Here is a 19,682-nt window from a genome sequence, read left to right as displayed (position 1 = left end):
AGTTCATGACAGAACAAAATCCCACCACCACTAAGATTGCAAAACCGACCGCCTTTGTCTTCAAAATCTGGTAAGAGAGAGCAAAGTATGAAAGTTCATAAAAGAACAAAGTCCCGCCACCACTGAGATAGCATGTCCAAAGAAAACCGACTATCAGTAAAATTGAGAGACAGAACACAACCGACCGCCTTTGTCTTTGAAATCTCATAAAAAAGAAAAGTAACCAAACCAGCCATCTTTTGAAAGTTCATAAAAGAACATAATGCCACCACCACTGAGATAGCATGTCCTAAGAAAACCGGCCATCAGTGAAATCTAGAGACAGAAAAAAAATCAACCACTTTTGTCTTCGAAATCTCGTAAGAGAGAGCGAAGTAACTAAACCGGCCGACCTTTGAAGTTCATGAAAGAACAAAGTCCCACCACCACTGAGATAGCGTGTCCTAAGAAAACCGACCATCAGTAAAATTGAGAGACAGAACATAAAAAAAAACTAAGTAACCAAACTTTCCACCACCACTGACACCGCGTAACCTAACAAAATCAGCCATCAGTGAAGTCGAGAGCACAACCGACCGCAAAATAAAAAAAAAGCAAAGTAACCAAACCAACATTTATGCTAGTGTTCTCTTAAATAGAAAATGGATGGTAAAGATATGATATTAGTCACTCCATCTTGGTTAATAGATATTTATTTTTTATTATAAAGAAAAATTCCAAAACTTTAAAATCATACTGTATACATAAAACTGTTTTGAGACTTTTCTATTTTTTTGTGGGATTTTGTAGCGCTCTCCAAGCCCCTCTCCAGTTCTCAGCCATGCCTGTCTCCCAGCCATCGCTGTCTCCCATCAGCCCTTCAGTTTCTCCTCCATCTCCTCTCAGTGGCATAGAACAGGTGTGTCCTCACACCGTGGAAAGCAAAGGTGGCGGCTTGGGAGGAGGACGATGGTGTGGCCAGGAGCAGGAACCAGAGGCAGGCAGAAGAATGGAGGATGACGACCAAGGCGGGATTGGAGGAGGTAGGAGTGGCCAGGTGGAAATGACCCAGAGCGCAGCCAAGGTGATGACCCAAGGTGATGTCAACGGTGGTAGTAGCCTAGATGGTGATGGACTCGTGGAGATGACCAACGGTGATGGAGCCATGGTAGGTTGAAACCCCATGCGCAGACGGAAGTCCGAGGTGGTGATGGTATGCCGATGACCTGGGCGGCCTTGACAAAGCCGTAGCGATGACTCTCCGAGGCGGAGGTAGAGATCCGGAGAGCAGAGGACGAGCTGGAGCAACTGAGGGTGGAGGTGGAGCCTGAGGGAGGTCAGAGCTTGCCGAAGCCAAAGGGGTGGAGGGCCGGAGAGCAGCGGAGGCTTGGCGACGTCCGTCCCAGGGGGAGCCGACGTACCGAGGGAGCCCGGCGAGTCTGAATGCTTGATGGGCAAAGCTGGAGTTGAGGGGAGGAGGAGTGTAGGTGCAGGAGCCAGTTCAACGGGTCGAGGCAGGACAGAGCACAACGAGGCAGGAGGCAGAGCCACAGACTCCTGATGCACAGGAAGAGTGACCTCCCAGCAGGACCATGATGAAGCCTCGCCACTGAGAGGAGGATGAGGTGATTCAACGGGAATGATGGGAGGTGACGATGGCTGGGTGACAGGCTTGGCGATGCTCTGGACATGAGGAGTGGTGCAGGAACCCAAAGATGAAGTGTCCTTAATGGCAGTTATTTGAGGTGGTGGGAGAGGGAGGTTGGGTGGGGATGATAGAACTGTCGAAGAATCAGAATAATTAGAAATAAAGGGACACAAAGTATTTCTCTCATCATTCTCTGTACAACTGTCCAAAAAGTTCAAATGCTCCCACGGCGATGGACGATGACGTCAGCTCACACCCCTGGTCAGACTCATGGCGGTGCTTCGGCTCCGGGGCGATGTTGAGCTCCACCTCTTCATCCTCGGGCGTTGGCTCTAGCGTTGCGGCAGACGGAAGCTTCCAGTCTCCGGGGGGCTCAGGCGTCGTCAATTGCGGTGGTGACGGGCTGGGCTCTGGGTCTGGCCAGGTTCTGAATCGGGACCGCACGTTTTCCAGACACCAAAATATGGCTTCCCTCCAACTTAGTCTGGTGGTGTCTGGAAGGTGGGTGGCATGGGAGAAGTTGGTCCCGATCCCAAACAGGTCCTGGAGGGTTTCATCCTCCAACGAGGTCAAACAACAGCCAAACAACAAAAGTTCATGGCAAAATGAAAAAAATCATGACTTTCCCACGCCACGGTGATGAACTTAGCCCGTTCATCAAAGTTGGGCGGTCCGTTCTGTTAGTTGAGATCATGAAGAAGTATCTCTGTGTTTAAGATACTGTTATGCAGTGCTCTGGCCGGCTCTAGCTGATATCAAAATTTAATGAAGATGGACGCCGCAAAGAATAATCGCAGATGAGCTGAACCATGGCCGTTACACCGAAAATGTTTTGAAGTACAACATACGGCTGGATTCTTTAGCTGCGGAAAAAGAGTGGCAGGACATGAGAATTATTGGACATTTAGAGGCAAACAGACGCATAGTGCAAACTTCGGAGATGGTTACATCCACAAAGAAGACCCCGACAAAGAGAAAGTGTGCCCGAACAACTTATTTCACTGGAGGCAAAAAGACCATTTCTGTTTCTTATGGGGTAAGTTTCCATAAACATCAAAGTTTGTCGTTTTGTGTTAATTCTAAGAACACGTGGGCTACACGTTATCTCATGTGTCTATTGTTTTTAGCTAGCTCAGGACTGTCGTTTTAATTGTAATCGTTAGCATCGTATCACTTGCCAAAAACCCCCATTACTATAATGGGCTTTTAGATGGTAATGTTAGCATGTTAATTTGAATAACGCTTCAACTGCTTGAATTGACTGGTGTGAATGACTTAGCGTCACATTCAATTCAAGAATAGTAAGGTTTACATGAGCTAATCATTTTAGCCAGTTACTACTTCTTAACAAGGATTTACTAATGTAATAGTAAATGTATCAGATTAAATTCCTACGTAAGTAAAAGTATAAAGTATCCGTAAAATGTGCGTTAAGTCAAAAGTAAAAGTATTGAATTTAATGTACAGGATTTTTTTAATCCTTTTTTAAACCAGGTCTAACCACTAACTGAGGTCTAAACCAGGACTATACGGTTATCACAGAATCCTGTTCAAAAAGTTCTAATGTCAAAAAAGATAAATTACTGACATTTATAATGCACATTATCCTTTATTATTAATAGTATGTGGTCCGATTTTCCCGTTGCGTCTGTCGTTGCTATGCAACCATGCAGCTTTACAGGGGGTATGGCTTATCTAAATGAGATGTAAATGAGCCTTTGTCACTCCCAGCAGGTGAGAACAGGCGAGACCTGCAAAATCTTTAGGTCATTCTCTGCCCTTTGAGCTTTTTTGAGTGCCTACCCACACAGCAGGGGACTCCTAGGCGGATCCGCATTTAAGTCGCCAAACCCACGTGACTGTCACATCCGTTTTGGCGCTGCCCAGAGGATCAGGTCCGCATCCGGGCGGCGCCATAAATTCTACTGTCAATCAGCGGATCCTGAGCGGATCCTGAGCGGACCCATGTCGGATCCGCGGACGCGCACGCGCCTTTACTGTAACCGTTGTATCAGTTTGCGGGTCCCAAGCGGAGCGGATGCAGCGCGGGGCCAAGGCGATCCGTCTTCGTTACAGATCCGTCACTGCGCGCAAGTGGACTCTGATAGGGGTCTGTTCGCGGCAGAGGTGGAAAGTCCAGGGGTCAGAAAGTAAAAGTCCTGCCATATTTTTTTTCCACCTGCTGAAGCGGTGTTAAAGTTAATGAGATAAATGCTGCTGTAATCAATAATGTAAATCTAACTATGTGTAGCGTCTGGACTAATCAGGCACACAAAATTATTCAATATAGTTAATGAATTACCTATGAACTCACTTTATCAAAGCTCTGGGAACCCATCCCCCTGAAACTGTAACCAGCATCCCAATGTTGCTAGCACACAGGCCAACCTAGGTGTCCTGTTACAGTTATATGGTACTTTTATGATCCAGAAGAATTCTGGAGAGACTAGTGACTCATTCTTCCTGAGAAGGACGAATAAACTCTCTTAATCCTATGTATTCTCTATATAACCACTTGGGAAATGTATAAACACGTATCCAATTTTCCCATCTCATGACTTTCCTTTTATAGGCTTTATTCTATGTATTAATTCTCTCTTTTGAACTATTTTGGTATTAATGTTCCATAGTTGCAAATGTATAGTTAACTGAGATCACATTGGCAGCATGCTTGGTATCTACGGACTCCAACTTTCATTTCCTATTTGGTAATTTATGTTACATGTTACTAACTCTGTGACACATTAGTATTATAAGAATCTAGAGGGTTCTTCTCTCAAACATCCAATCCAGTGTCTTATGCTAATATCTTGCTACAGAACAAAGACTCGTAAAACTTCCCTCCGAGGGGGCAACTCCTTATTGGCTCAGACACCTCAAGAGGGTGTGACATCTTCACCCCTTATATTCACTGATCACAAGGAACCCCCTCTCTTCCTGCTCTTCCTCCTCTTCTTCTCTTTTACTGATGAATGCTGACGTCAAGATGATGCTTTAAGAAGCTAGAAGCTTCTAAGGAACCCCAAGCTTGTGCCAGGCCTCGGCCTAGACCTTCCATTCACCAAAGATCCTCTGAATCCAGCCGGTTCTCTTTCGTCAAGAAAATAACAGCAAAGATTCAACAGGAGCCTCCACAAATTGCATCAGGACAGTTTTAATTCAACTTGGAGAGACATGCAAGTATCAAACTTAGTCTCATTATCGGATACATTGAGTATCCTTACCCCTTTTAAAGAAGGGCCTGTTAAAACTAAACTGATGGTTTGCTCAAGGCTGTTGATCTGCTGAATGTCCAACAATGCTGTAACTTCTTGCTTCCTGTACTCTGCTTTCTCTCTCTCTCTTGGTAAACTGTATGCATGTATGTGTGTGAATGTTAGAGTAGTTTAAGTGTTTAGTCTAGTTAATAAAGTCTTGTTCATGTCACACGTAAGGTTGTCCGTGTTTTGCGCTCATGTACGGGAGTCCCTATTCATGTCGGTCCTGACTACAGGCTTTTAGTAGAATAAGATTGTTATTTCCCATAACCTGGAAATGAACATTTCTTAGTTAATAAACAATTAACACTGTGTGTTCATTGAACAACAGGTTAATTGATTGTAATATTAATTTTATTACATTAAGTTAATTTTATTGACTGATTAAAATATTAATAATTAATTATAACTAGTTATGATTAATTATTCATATTTATTTTGAGCTAATTTGTTACAAATGGTGGAGAATTCGGGGCATGAATAAACAAAGGTTATGAGCTTAAACCACTGTCAATTTAAAAGTGTGCATTTGATAATTCCAGTCAGAATATGTCAGACGATGCGCATTTTGGTCACTAATTGCTGGCTTGTTAGATGCTGATAAAGTGATGGCTTGAATTGACATCTCTACTGTAACTGAAAGAGTCTACTCTTGACACATTTTAGCATATGTTCAAATGGTATCAGTGTAAAGTTAATCTGATTTTAGTGAAGAAATCCTAATCTCAGTATTAGAGCGTAAGCCTGTGTTGACGAAGGAATCTCAGCTCAGCGGCATGTAAACTGTACCAGAATTGATTATTCTGCTTTGGTTGGATAAATACCAATTGCAGTATTGCTTAACCTGTTTCTGATGAATGAATCTCAGTACAGTGTTATATAAATGTAGATTTGGGTAATGCTCCACTGTTATAGTTAAGATTGATGTCATTCATCTAAACTTTGCCTGCACCTACAAGCATAGCTACCTTTTGACCAAAACTGTGTTTCACTCGCTGAAAGGAACATCAGTATTCATGCACAAGACGGACTTAACTATATATGCTTAAACAAGCTTTGACTTACAGCAAACTGTGTAATTACCCTTTAAACAAGTACAAGACGTTGTTTAAAGTAGAGAGAAGAGTTTACATGAGTAAAATTTGCAAATGGCAAAACATATTTGCATTTTACTGAATGTAATATCAAGTTTTTGAAAATCTGAAAGTATAAGCGTCACATTTTAACTCTATACGTAACTTGTTTGAAATGAGCAGACAGTCTCAATAAACTGTTTGAATTGCTCTGATGTGCATTGGTTCCCATGACAACGACTTGTCACAGGAAGTGCTAACTCATCACCCTGTGACGCCATATTGTAAACAAACCAGGCTAGGTGGCCAAGCTAACCTTACCTAGCAGCCCTGCACCTCAGGCTAAGCTAACTAATAGCTTCTACAGTTAGTGGTTAGCATAATTTACGTGAAGCCTTTAACTATAGATTGTGTGTATGCAGTGTGAACTGATCTAAACCAATTTCCCTTAACCACATTCCTGGTTTTCTGATTTCTCTCTTTCCTTACCTTTAATTCTTCTCAGCTAATTTTACCTGCACTTAGGTGCATTTCTCCCTGAACACCGTTCAGCTAAATCTGCAGTCACTAGGGTAATTAAATCTAAAATTTAATTACATGTAAACTGTTTAGCTAAAGAAGAATTCTAGGATTTATTGAGATTTTTCAATAGCACGTTGACTAAACTTCTGGGAGGGACACACACATGGTGTGGTCCTGAACACGCTGCAGCTGTGACCAACTATAGAGTGATTTCCAAAGCTAATCTAATTGTTAATCACTAGTGCTATTGACTATTCCCAATACCAGGTCATTCTGCTGTTTTAGTCACTTCTTTAAATCTTTTTATTGATTTAAATTATAAAAGCAGTCAGCTATTAATTTTTACTAGTATTATTTCTTTCATCTTTGTGATTTATTTACATCTCCCTTTTTAATATTGTGTGGTTTAATTTCCCAATATAACCACAAGCAACTAGACATACTCTTCTTCTTGATTTTGTTTATTTACAACAGTTGCTTCAATTTTATGAGCCAGTTACAAAGGAATCTGAATGATTGCTATGGCATAATTTTGAGCACCACTAATAAGCAAATCTAATAGGAAAGCTCTCCTCTTCCTCTCTCTTTCTCTTTTCCATTTGTTCAGAGGTCAAGCCTGTTGTGAGCCATCAGTAAGAAATACTAAGAAATAATTTGACCACAAGAACCATCTTAAGTCATTTAGTAAACCTAGCTGTATTTTATACACCTGGCTGCTCACTGTGCCTTTAGCCCTAAATTCTGTTTGATCTTGCAGTAGTCTCTTGCCCTTACTCTCACCACAAGCGTGCCTAAATGTTGCAGATGCTCAGCCTAACTGCCCAGATGGCAGACCAAAAGGACTGGCTATGTGTCGTGAGGAACACCCTCCTAACCAGTGCAGCTGATCAATTACAGCCCCAGAGCCAAAAGCAACTGGACAAAGATGGAAGAGAAGTAAAGGCAGATGATTCAAACCAGAGGTGTGATCACAATGATCTGACTGAAGTCAACTTCTTCTTGGCCCACATCCTCGCTGTTTTGAAACAGGAGGTGAACAACCTCAAACTCCAGATCACAGAGACTCACAAGGAGCTGATGCATGCTAAAAGCCACATAGACCAGCTAGAGATGGAGGCTCGGGACAGACACAAGGACCCTGACAGAATAGAGACACAGAAGAAAAGAGAACTGAGACTCTCTTACCTGCAGCAAACAGAACCACTGCAGGAGAAACATCTCACTTCACCACATGGAGTCAGCAGAAGAACCTCCCCCAGCCAAGCACAGAGGTACAGAGGGGGGAGCCAAAGCCTTCTGCTTGACACCTTATCAGACAATTTCCTGAAATCCTCTGCAGCTTCAGAAGGAAAAGGATTAATTCAGACAGACCCAGGTACCAGACCTACCACAGGAAGAAGCCATGGATGGGAGCATCCTCATCCTGCAGACCCCGCAGGACCTCCAACAGCAGGCAGCAACCACCTCCTCATCCACGCCCTTCACACAGCAGCCATCCAGATGCTGCACAAGGACGAATGGACATGCCTGCATTGGACCCACAGGAGCTTCTAATGCTAGTAAAAGAGCTTCTTGAACAGGTCTTACCTGAGAAGTACTCAGAAGCACAAGATTCTGACCACTCACACAACACCATGCAGCCCTGCTCAAGCCAGCCACACCACAAGAGCAGAGTGACACCGCAAACTTCAGACTGCTTCTGACTGAGAGCAGAGGCTACAATCACCGGTTGCTCCTCTGCCATCAGACCTAGGTGAGTCTGAAACCCTCTTCACACTACAACTCCTGTAACCTCCTCCTACAACCACCTGCTCCACAGGCATCCAGACGACAGGTGACACTGTCAAGGCACCTGCTACTTCGACACCTGCTGAGCAAGCTCAGAGACCTGAACCTTGCCACCAGCAAACATCTTGCCCGCATTAACTGTACCAACACTAACTGACAGGTGACACACGGTCAAGGCACTGGCTGCCTTGATTCCTGCAGCACCAGCTCAGAGACCTGAGCTTGCCTACTGGCTACATCAACCGCCATGGAACGATCACCACTCCAGGAGACACATACAACCAGAGTCCATCACAGCCTTCCAGCCTTGTGTGCTAGTGGTGTGCCTGATCTTTCTGCACCTTCAATGTCGCTCGCTGTTGTCCACAGAAAGAACAACAACGATCAAAAGGGGGGATATATGTAGCGTCTGGACTAATCAGGCACACAAAATTATTCAATATAGTTAATGAATTACCTATGAACTCACTTTATCAAAGCTCTGGGAACCCATCCCCCTGAAACTGTAACCAGCATCCCAATGTTGCTAGCACACAGGCCAACCTAGGTGTCCTGTTACAGTTATATGGTACTTTTATGATCCAGAAGAATTCTGGAGAGACTAGTGACTCATTCTTCCTGAGAAGGACGAATAAACTCTCTTAATCCTATGTATTCTCTATATAACCACTTGGGAAATGTATAAACACGTATCCAATTTTCCCATCTCATGACTTTCCTTTTATAGGCTTTATTCTATGTATTAATTCTCTCTTTTGAACTATTTTGGTATTAATGTTCCATAGTTGCAAATGTATAGTTAACTGAGATCACATTGGCAGCATGCTTGGTATCTACGGACTCCAACTTTCATTTCCTATTTGGTAATTTATGTTACATGTTACTAACTCTGTGACACATTAGTATTATAAGAATCTAGAGGGTTCTTCTCTCAAACATCCAATCCAGTGTCTTATGCTAATATCTTGCTACAGAACAAAGACTCGTAAAACTTCCCTCCGAGGGGGCAACTCCTTATTGGCTCAGACACCTCAAGAGGGTGTGACATCTTCACCCCTTATATTCACTGATCACAAGGAACCCCCTCTCTTCCTGCTCTTCCTCCTCTTCTTCTCTTTTACTGATGAATGCTGACGTCAAGATGATGCTTTAAGAAGCTAGAAGCTTCTAAGGAACCCCAAGCTTGTGCCAGGCCTCGGCCTAGACCTTCCATTCACCAAAGATCCTCTGAATCCAGCCGGTTCTCTTTCGTCAAGAAAATAACAGCAAAGATTCAACAGGAGCCTCCACAAATTGCATCAGGACAGTTTTAATTCAACTTGGAGAGACATGCAAGTATCAAACTTAGTCTCATTATCGGATACATTGAGTATCCTTACCCCTTTTAAAGAAGGGCCTGTTAAAACTAAACTGATGGTTTGCTCAAGGCTGTTGATCTGCTGAATGTCCAACAATGCTGTAACTTCTTGCTTCCTGTACTCTGCTTTCTCTCTCTCTCTTGGTAAACTGTATGCATGTATGTGTGTGAATGTTAGAGTAGTTTAAGTGTTTAGTCTAGTTAATAAAGTCTTGTTCATGTCACACGTAAGGTTGTCCGTGTTTTGCGCTCATGTACGGGAGTCCCTATTCATGTCGGTCCTGACTACAGGCTTTTAGTAGAATAAGATTGTTATTTCCCATAACCTGGAAATGAACATTTCTTAGTTAATAAACAATTAACACTGTGTGTTCATTGAACAACAGGTTAATTGATTGTAATATTAATTTTATTACATTAAGTTAATTTTATTGACTGATTAAAATATTAATAATTAATTATAACTAGTTATGATTAATTATTCATATTTATTTTGAGCTAATTTGCTACATATGTTTGCTTTAAATGAGTTCAATGATTCAGGTCAAATAATGATTATGTGAGAACATAACCAACACCACCTGATCATCTTTTCTCTTTGATTGTCTGGTTGGTTTTAATGCAGTTAAAACTGCCCAAAAAATCTAATATTAAAAAGTGAATGGTCAAGAGCCCAACAAAAACTAACCCTGACCTCGATGATGGTAACTTAAAAATTGTGATTTTCTCCTTTGGTGATTCTGCTTGTTATCATCAGGTGTCTTCAATAATGCTCAATCATCACTCAATTAATCACTTATTTATCTCTTTGGCTGCGTCCGAAACCGCCTACTCAATGAGTAGGTACTTAATTTCATTAAGTACTTACTTAACGAGCGCTAAAAGAGTAGGTACTTAACAGCCAAATCTTGTTGAGTATGAATGAGATCCGAGAATAATCCGCCATGTTGACGTTATCGCAAGCGCAACAACTGAAAAGATATGAGTGACAGGTTTAATTCTTCTATCTGTAAATATCTTGATATTGATCAAACTTGCTTATTTTGTGGTCTTGTTGAAGAAACAGCTGCCAGTAATTTTGTAATAGTACAATAAATATATATTTAATATATAATTAAGTTCTTATATTTTTAACTACTAATGTGATTTATTTTTTGTTACAAAAACCCAAATTCGTGTGAATATATTAATTTCTTTATTTTATATGCAAAAATGTCCATCCACAAGCAAAGGTGGCATAAATCTCATTTGTTTTCCTCTTTTTCTTGTTGAATTAGCTCTAGTTTCATCCCTCAGGCTTATAAATTAAAAATAAATAACTTTTATGCTATGATGTATTCAAAATATTTAATCTTGTCAGCATGCTTTATGTCTGTGTATATAATCGCAAACTATGATGTATACAAACCCATATTTGTTTGTTTTTTTGACATTATTATTGTTCATTGTTAAAGATACACTATGGTATTTTCCCTGATCTTGTATGTAATTGTAGATCCTGCAATAAAAATAAAGATATGAGTGACAGGTGCACTAACACCTCACAGCACCAGTAACTCAACGAAGATGTTCGTGTCAGATGTTAAACAAACATTCAATAACCATCTTTAAGATGTATATGGTTTAGGATATGTAATTCCACTTCGGAGAATTAAGTTATGTGTTAAATCGTGTTTTACAGTAAAATCACAACAATAGTGTCTAGCATCTTCACACATTCAGCAGTTTACTCTACAGTAGTTCAACAAATGTGTTTTTGGTTTTCAATACTCACATTTGACAGCATCCGCGCCGCTTTTCTCCTCCGTGTTTATGACGTATCCTCTCCCGTGGCCTCCTGGGATAGAAAAGTATCCAGCGAGGAACACTTCAGAATCTGGGCGGAAGTAGTAGGCCATCCGGGAACTCCTCCACTACTCATTCATGATTACTGAGGTTTCTGACATACTTAATCGCTCGCCTACTGCTTTCCCCTATTATAGTAGGTAAGTAGGCGGTTTCGGACGCACTTTAAGTAGGCGCATGTCCGAATCTCGCGATAATTATTACGTCACCCAGGTAATTTTCGCCTACTCTTTTTGCTTCGGAATACTTATTCGCTCGCCTACTGCTTTCCCCCTACTAAATAGTAGAGAAGTAGGCGGTTTCGGACGCAGCCTTTAACTTTAACACCGCTTCAGTGGGTGGGAAAAAAAAAAACATGGCAGGACTCTTACTTTCTGAGCCCTGGACTTTCCACCTCTACGCGATACCTCCGCGGTGAATCCGCCACGGAGTCCTTTTGCTGTGTGGGTACCTTCAAATGGCCACAACTTCTCCAAATATTATCAGATTTCCATGTGTTACACATCGTTGGAAAGCTTGGAGACTACACTTTCAGAATTTCCAAAACCGACTTGTGTCCCTACTTTCCGTGACTGGTCACATATAGATACAACACAACTTACTCAAACGGTGAACGGACCAAGACTGAGTGAACGGGGGAAACTAAATAGCAAATATAACAAGGATGATAAATAAGACACAGGTGATACAGATGAACTAATAATGAAGGTGGGAAACAGAACATGTGATAATAGAATGCAAACAGAAAGTCCATAAACTGAAACTAAACAGACTCAATGTCACAATTAAAACATTTAGTAGATTTTAACAAAAATTTGCAAAAATATTACTAAAACCTTTTTTTTTTTTTTTCATCAAATGAATCCTCACGTTTTTGCTTTAAAATTAAACTAAGTACACAATTATTTTAAAAGTTGTATGAAGCATGGTTAAAATGTATATTGTAGGGGTGTGGTGATATAGCCTACTTAACCCACTAGACAAGACAATACTTAATATTGGGCAACATTTTAACACTATTTTTTAAAGAAATCTTCAATGATGAAATATATGAAAAATAGTCTTTTATTTGACTGAAAGTCATAAAATGCAAGTCAATGCAGGTGCATTTTGAAATGTTTTAATGTAAATGTTGGAATGGCTGACACTTCAGTTCTGCTTTCTGATATGAATTATTATGTGGTAAAAGACAGAATAACTGAACAGAACAAAAACAAGCACTGCAAAATGTTTTGCCACAAACTCAACTCTGTCATGCTGATGTCATGAGGCAGTTTTCACCTTGACTTTTTACCTCATGTTTTAATATCATGACATTTGAGATATGAGATATTTCTTGTCATACCCCTAATATGTTGTTTAAACAAGCCATAACTTAATTTAGGTGCATTATGGATTTGTGATTTCTGGAACCACGTTTTACATTGTTTTCAAATTCCAGGGAATGCTCAAGTTGCAAAAGCATTTACAATGTCACAATATGCAATGAAATGTGTTAACATTTCTCAGTGTCTCAATTAACTGACTGCTTTTCAAAGCACTAGCATTCACTCCGTATCCTTACACATTAACACAAGACTTATGTTTCACACATTCAACTGTCAACTATACTGCAAGTTTTCAAGATGATAAAGGATTTTTTTCTATATATTGGAAAAACAAAATTGATTATACTACATTTAGATTTATTTTGTGTCATTGATGTATCATAGAGAGAGTCAGGTAAAGTAGGCCTAGTCTTTCAAAGATTTCATGCAATGCTTTTGGTATTAATTGGGTCCTATCTGTAATACTCTACATAGGAGTGTTCCAGAAAGAAGTATTTGTGTGGAGAAGGGCGTTTGAAGTTCTGAAAATCCAGGGAAAAGGGGAATGGAGACAATGTGACATGGGCCATTGGTAGAGAGAGGAACCGAGTGAAACCCATCAACACAGGTCGATATGGCAATGGAGGCAGCAGACGTCCTGTTGGTTTATAACAAAGATGTTATAAATCAAAACCTTTGTTTCAATACAAAGCACTAAATTACAGTATAGTACAGACTTCAGAACTGCAGAGTGAAAGAATCATTTCCATATTCCTTCTTTGAGGCTGCTTTTTGTATAGGTAAGATTCCCACTTGAGCTGCACATTAAAAACTAACTCCTCAACATCTTTTATTGCCACAGACATAGTGGATTGATAAGTTATTATATATGCAACAAATGAATTCTGAAATTCTACAATATATACTAACCTTGAGGCTCCCGTATCCTAGACATACTGTATGTCTCTCCCAGGCGCTGAATAGGCTTCAGTCTAAATACAAATACAGAAATTTCTGATCATTGTAAAGCCAGACAACACTTCTTTTCTTATTTCTTGGTTATGCAAACTATTACAACACAGATGTATCAAGTATTTTAATATATATATATATATATATATATATATATATATATATATATATATATATATATATATATATATATATATATCAGTACAGTCCAAAAGTTTGGAACCACTAAGATTTTTAATGTTTTTAAAAGAAGTTTCATCTGCTCACCAAGGCTACATTTATTTAATTAAAAATACAGTAAAAAAACAGTAATATTGTGAAATATTATTACAATTTAAAATAACTGTGTACTATTTAAATATATTTGACAAAATGCATTCCTGTGATGCAAAGCTGAATTTTCAGCATCGTTGCTCCAGTCTTCGGTGTCACATGATCCTTCAGAAATCATTTTAATATGCTGATTTAATGCTCAATAAACATTTATGATTATTTTCAATGTTGAAAACAGTTGTGTACTATTTTTTCAGGATTCCTTGATGAATAGAAAGTTCAAAAGAACAGCATTTATCTGAAATACAAAGCTTCTGTAGCATTATACACTACCGTTCAAAAGTTTGGGGTCAGTAAGAATTTTTATTTATTTTTTTTTAAGAAATTAAAGAAATGAATACTTTTATTCAGCAAGGATGCATTAAATCAATCAAAAGTGGCAGTAAAGACATTTATAATGTTACAAAAGATTAGATTTCAGATAAACACTGTTCTTTTGAACTTTCTATTCATCAAAGAATCCTGAAAAAAAATATAATACACAAATATTTTGTACAATTGTACACATTAAATGTTTCTTGAGCAGCAGATCAGCATATTAGAATGATTTCTGAAGGATCATGTGACACTGAAGACTGGAGTAATGATGCTGAAAATTCAGCTTTGCCATCACAGGAATAAATTACTTTGTGAAATATATTAAAATAGAAAACAGTTATTTTAAATTGTAATAATATTTCACAATATTACTGTTTTAACTGTATTTTTAATTAAATAAATGTAGCCTTGGTGAGCAGACGAAACTTCTTTTAAAAACATTAAAAATCTTAGTGGTTCCAAACTTTTGGACTGTACTGTATATATACACATATAAAAAACTAATTGTTTTTCTTTAGATATTTCTCAATTCACTTTTAGATTGTTTTTTTGTTTTGTTTTTTTTAACATAATTATGTGTCCACAGTGTGTGTACACAACCACCCTGTTATGGTAAAATTCCATCCACTTGTTTGTTATTTTCCCCATAAATCAAAAACAGTGTCTCAAAATTTGGCTCACTGCAGAGCCAGTGAGCCAATTTTCTCCTCATGACAGTGGAAAATACTCTGTCATTTTTGGCCATACAGATTAGTGTAAGATATCATTATAAAATATAAAGGGTCTACTTTTATTTGTGTACACTCACAATAAGAACAAAACTTTGTGTTTTTGTAAAATGAAGAAACTAAACAGGGTGCGCTTTCAGCTGTCTCTCTCTCTGCAAGAAACTTTCTGAAACATGTTTCAATAATGAACTGAAACTCAGCTAATATTTATCATACAGGCATGAGAGATATGTCTTTAGAAAGCTTAAAGTGTCTACCTTTAAAAAACATATTCTCTGTTTATGTAATCCATACCCAGACAGCAACATAGTGTGGCCCAGATCCGGCCCACATCTGGTACATGTGGTGTACACGCGGACCAGATGTGGGCCGGAAAAGGCCCAACACTATGTTGCTGTCAGGGTATGAAACCAACGAGAGGTACAATCTTCTCTGCCTGGCTTCATTATCTGTAATGTGACAGATAATGTGACACCCATGCGCAGCACAGTCTTTGACACACAAATCGTCCATGTGCGAGGCACGCTAACCTGTAAACATCACATCAAAACAAAGCATCAGCTACAGCTTGATTCCTCTGCTTTTCATCGAGCTTGGAAGACGCGCTGTGAGTTTACCTTAAATTTACCTCAGAAGAAGAACCCGATTGATATCCAGCGGATGTAAGTCATTTATTTCCGCTTACATTAGTTATCGTGTTATTGTTATATAAACTGTAACATGTCAGAATGTTTAGACAGTGTTTAAACACTTACACTTACACTTCATAACGTCATAAGTGTTTGAAATAATTTTCATTTGGTATCTGATGTTGCTTCTTATCACAGAATGAGGCAGACAGTATATTATTTTGTATAAATACAGTATAATATTCTATATAAATTAATGCATTGCAGTCTTCATATTTAATAATTCAAAGCGTTTCTATCTTCTTTTTATTCAGCTACAGTGATAGTTGTATTATGGATATCCTTGAACAGCATGTTATTTTACTTCTGTGAAGCATATTTGGACTTTCTGCGTGAGGGCGCCCTCCGGCTTCCAGTATGAATTAAACATGCATAACATTTATAATGATTTATAGTTATAGGCTGCCTACTTATTTCCCCAAAAAATAATAGTTGTCTGTAAAGTAAAATTATTATTATTATTTTATGGAGCCCTACAAGTAAGCACAACAAACCTGGTGTTCTTTATATTTTTTGTGAATTTGAAATCACAATTAGATGCAGCCCTAGTTACTAGTTAGTAATTCAGTAAGAAGCAGACTGATTTTCTGTTTTTCTTTTGTTGTTTTATTCACATTAAAGGGATAGTTGACCCAAAAATGAAAATTCTGTCATCATTTTCTCACCCTCAAGTTGACAGTAGCCACTGACTTGGCTATAGTCAACTGTCTGGTTACCAACATTCTTTAAAATATGTTCTTTTGTGTTCAACAGAAGAAAGAAACTCTTACATGTTTGGAACAACTTGAGGGTGAGTAAATGATGACAGAATTTTCATTTTTGGGTCAACTATTCCTTTAACGGCATAGAGAATAGCAGGTACTGTACATTTGGCTGCTGCCACTTTAATACACAGATCTAAAATGCACATGCAATTTAATTCCTGGCTGTAGAGGTGTGACGAGACAGGTATCTCACGAGACGAGACAAGACATGACTTGAGATTGAGTTCACGAGACGAGACAAGATGGCGAAATACATGTATTTGAAATGTTTAAACTAATCATCTTGTAATGAATGTCATTTCAGTTCTACTTTCTGAGTATGAATTATTGTATGCAGTAAAAGACAACAATACTCAAGCACTGTAAAAGGTTTTGCTACTAACTCAACTGACTGACTTCTCTTCTGTATGATTTCAGTCTCTTCACACCTTGCTGTACATGATTTATGAGTTTCTATAACTTTTGACCTCCTAACTGAACTCCTTTCCACAAACTGATCATAGAAATAAAAACAGTATAAATGAAAATTTTAACACTTTACAATATGGTCTCATTAATTAACATTAATGTATTAACCAACATCAACTAACAATGAGCAATATATGTGCTACAGTATTTATTCATCTTTGTTTATGTTAGTTAATAAAAATAGTCATTCATTGTTAGTTCATGATAGTTCACAGTGCATTAACTAATGTTAACAAATGAAACCTTATTGTTTGTGCTTAATAAGATTAAGAGAAAACTCTTATTCATTTTTATGGTAACACTTTACAATAAGTGCAACCATCACACTCTCTCAATATTCAAAGTGCAAATAAGACCAAATTTTTCTTTGATACAGAGCTAAGAGATAGTTACAACTACACTACCCAACCTAAGATAGCTTTCATATTGAGAGATATTTGCATTCATCAGGGAGCCGCTTTCAAAATTCGGGGTATTGAAATCGCGTTTGAATGCGCGCTTGTGTTTACTTTCACTTTCACGATCGCGCGTACTCTATGAATATGGAGCAGCAGCGACCGTTATCCAACTGAATTAAACGTTTTTTATGTAAATACAAAGCAAAACAACAGTGGAGGCGTAATGTAAATGTAGCGGTGGCATATTCTTTCCTAATCATCCTAACCACTCTGTCATGGCAACATCACAAGACTACTTTTCGCCTCGACGAGAAAACTTGTCACATTTTAGTCTCGCGAGATCTCGTGACACGACAACTCGTCACCCTCACTCACAGACATAACCGGCTGCGTTTATGTGAACTTTGTATGTATTTGACAGTATAAGCACAATAAGACGTGAAAGAGAGCGGTGACAGACAGCTTTCTATGCGTGCGCTTTAGTTGTGTGCTCTCAGGAAATTGCATATCAGAAGTTTAATCTGATATGGCTTTAAAACATATGCAAATAATAAACTTTCATGATGACGAAGAACTGCAATGTCATGCAAGCGTATCTCCAATAGAGATAGTAGTCAAAAACAAACAAATACATTTTTTGGAGTTGGCATGCCTCACGCACTATCCAGACCTCATTTTGCGTGCTCTACATCTCCAACCTCAGCGAGCGGTCCTGGGCATGCCTCCCAAGGAGCGGTCCTCATGAAGATTTCGCCACATGTGTGGAGTGGGTGTTGATAAACAACAACATGGCATTCACCATTGGCCCAGCAGAGCCTATCAGCACCCCTCCACCTAACTCAGCGCCCAGTTAGCTTACACCCAGCCAGACCCAGCATTTCCATCACCTGTGTCATGTTAATTACCTTTGTTTGCCTCATGTATTTAGTCCCTGTGTTCTCCCTCATTCTTTGTCCGATCTCGTCAATGTATGCATCTATGTATTGTGCATGTAATGTATTGCGTTTATGTTAATGTCTGGATTTGCCTTTCTCCTGTAGATTTATGAAATACAGTGTTCTAAACATACCGCTACGTGACAAAATGATCTTTGGAGTAATCTGAGCTGAAACTTCACAGATGCATTCTGGGGACACCTGAGGCTTATATTACATCTTGTTAAAAAAAAAAAATCTTTAATTCTAAACAGACTATAGAAAAAGTTTGGATTTAAATGTAAGATTTTTGAGATAAATTTGAGGTACATTTTAAATGTAGATAAGCTGACTGAAAATATACAACAGAGTAAACCAAATGATAGAGGGTGTCCCTGTATCAGTATGACATACCTAGTCAAGCCTGAAGGTACAATGATGGCGTCTTTCCTTCCCTCTGATGGAGGTGGAGGTGGTCGGGGCTGTTTGCCTCTTTGCATGGAGCAGAAATATTGGAGCACCTCCACAGGAGTGAACACACTCTGTACTCCTTCACTGCGCAGGAACACAGACCCTTTGTGCACCTATGAAGTACAATAGAAATGCACCTTTCACTTTCCTCAAAAATAAATCTACCAATTTGATATCTTCTCGTTACCCTGTACTTTCTGGTCCAGGTAAGCAGCCAGTGGCTGGCCATTTCTCGAAGAATGCAGTGCTGGTTATGCTGATGCTCTCTCAGAGAGTCCCAGGAATCTAATTCTGGACATAACCACAGTTCAGCCTCCTCCACACCCAACCTTTGCAATATACACAGAACTAAAGCCCTGCCAGAGATATAATGAAAGAATGGTTAATTCCCACAAATTATTTATTTTAATTTTGTATATTTTACATTGATACAGGAGAAGTCCAAAAGCAATTGAGCGTGCCACTTTGTTTTAGAAAGTGGTGGAAACAATTTTATGTCACCCTAAAACACAAACATGAAAACTCCTGCTCAATAATTGGATTTTCTGCAGTTGATACATCTGTCACAAACTATTTCATAAAGTATTAAAGGGTTCCTGAAGCTTCGAAGCGTTATGAATCAGTGTATCGATTCATGATTCAGATCGCCAAAGTCACGTGATTTCAGCAGTTTGGCGGTTTGACACGCGATTCGACTCATGAATCGATACACTGATTCATAGCGCTTCGAAGCTTCAGGAAGCAGTGTTTTGAAATCGGCCATCTCTATATAAGTCGTTATTTAGGTTTTTTTTTTGCACACAAAAACTATTCTCGTCGCTTCATAAAATGATTGTAGAACCACTGTAGTG

General features: G+C 39.1%; 1 protein-coding gene across 1 annotated transcript; it reads right to left on the bottom strand.

The window, feature by feature from the left end:
* Nucleotides 1-12,987: 12,987 nt before the first annotated feature.
* Nucleotides 12,988-19,181, bottom strand: wdr97 (WD repeat domain 97). The gene is made up of 4 exons (XM_067399702.1): nucleotides 19,019-19,181; nucleotides 18,775-18,944; nucleotides 13,707-13,768; nucleotides 12,988-13,434 (listed from the first exon to the last, which is right to left on the bottom strand). The coding sequence occupies exons 1-4, from the start codon at nucleotides 19,058-19,060 to the stop codon at nucleotides 13,250-13,252; spliced, it is 459 nt and encodes a 152-aa protein (XP_067255803.1). The 5' UTR covers nucleotides 19,061-19,181; the 3' UTR covers nucleotides 12,988-13,249.
* Between the last annotated feature and the right edge of the window lie 501 nt (nucleotides 19,182-19,682).

Source organism: Chanodichthys erythropterus, chromosome 11 (genome assembly GCF_024489055.1).
Source record: "Chanodichthys erythropterus isolate Z2021 chromosome 11, ASM2448905v1, whole genome shotgun sequence".
In the NCBI taxonomy this organism is placed as follows: Eukaryota; Metazoa; Chordata; class Actinopteri; order Cypriniformes; family Xenocyprididae; genus Chanodichthys; species Chanodichthys erythropterus.
The sequence above is the reverse complement of the archived record's forward strand: the minus strand, read 5'-3'. Positions and strand labels throughout refer to the sequence as shown.

What these genes read in the sequence shown, in the direction of transcription:
- wdr97 (XM_067399702.1), bottom strand. Translation starts at nt 19,060, where the DNA reads ATGGCCAGCCACTGGCTGCTTACCTGGACCAGAAAGTACAGG. An exon ending in CCTGGACCAGAAAGTACAGG is followed by an intron (nt 18,945 to 19,018) that starts GTAACGAGAAGA and finishes TGTACTTCATAG; the next exon opens with GTGCACAAAGGGTCTGTGTT. An exon ending in TAGGATACGGGAGCCTCAAG is followed by an intron (nt 13,435 to 13,706) that starts GTTAGTATATAT and finishes ATAAACCAACAG; the next exon opens with GACGTCTGCTGCCTCCATTG.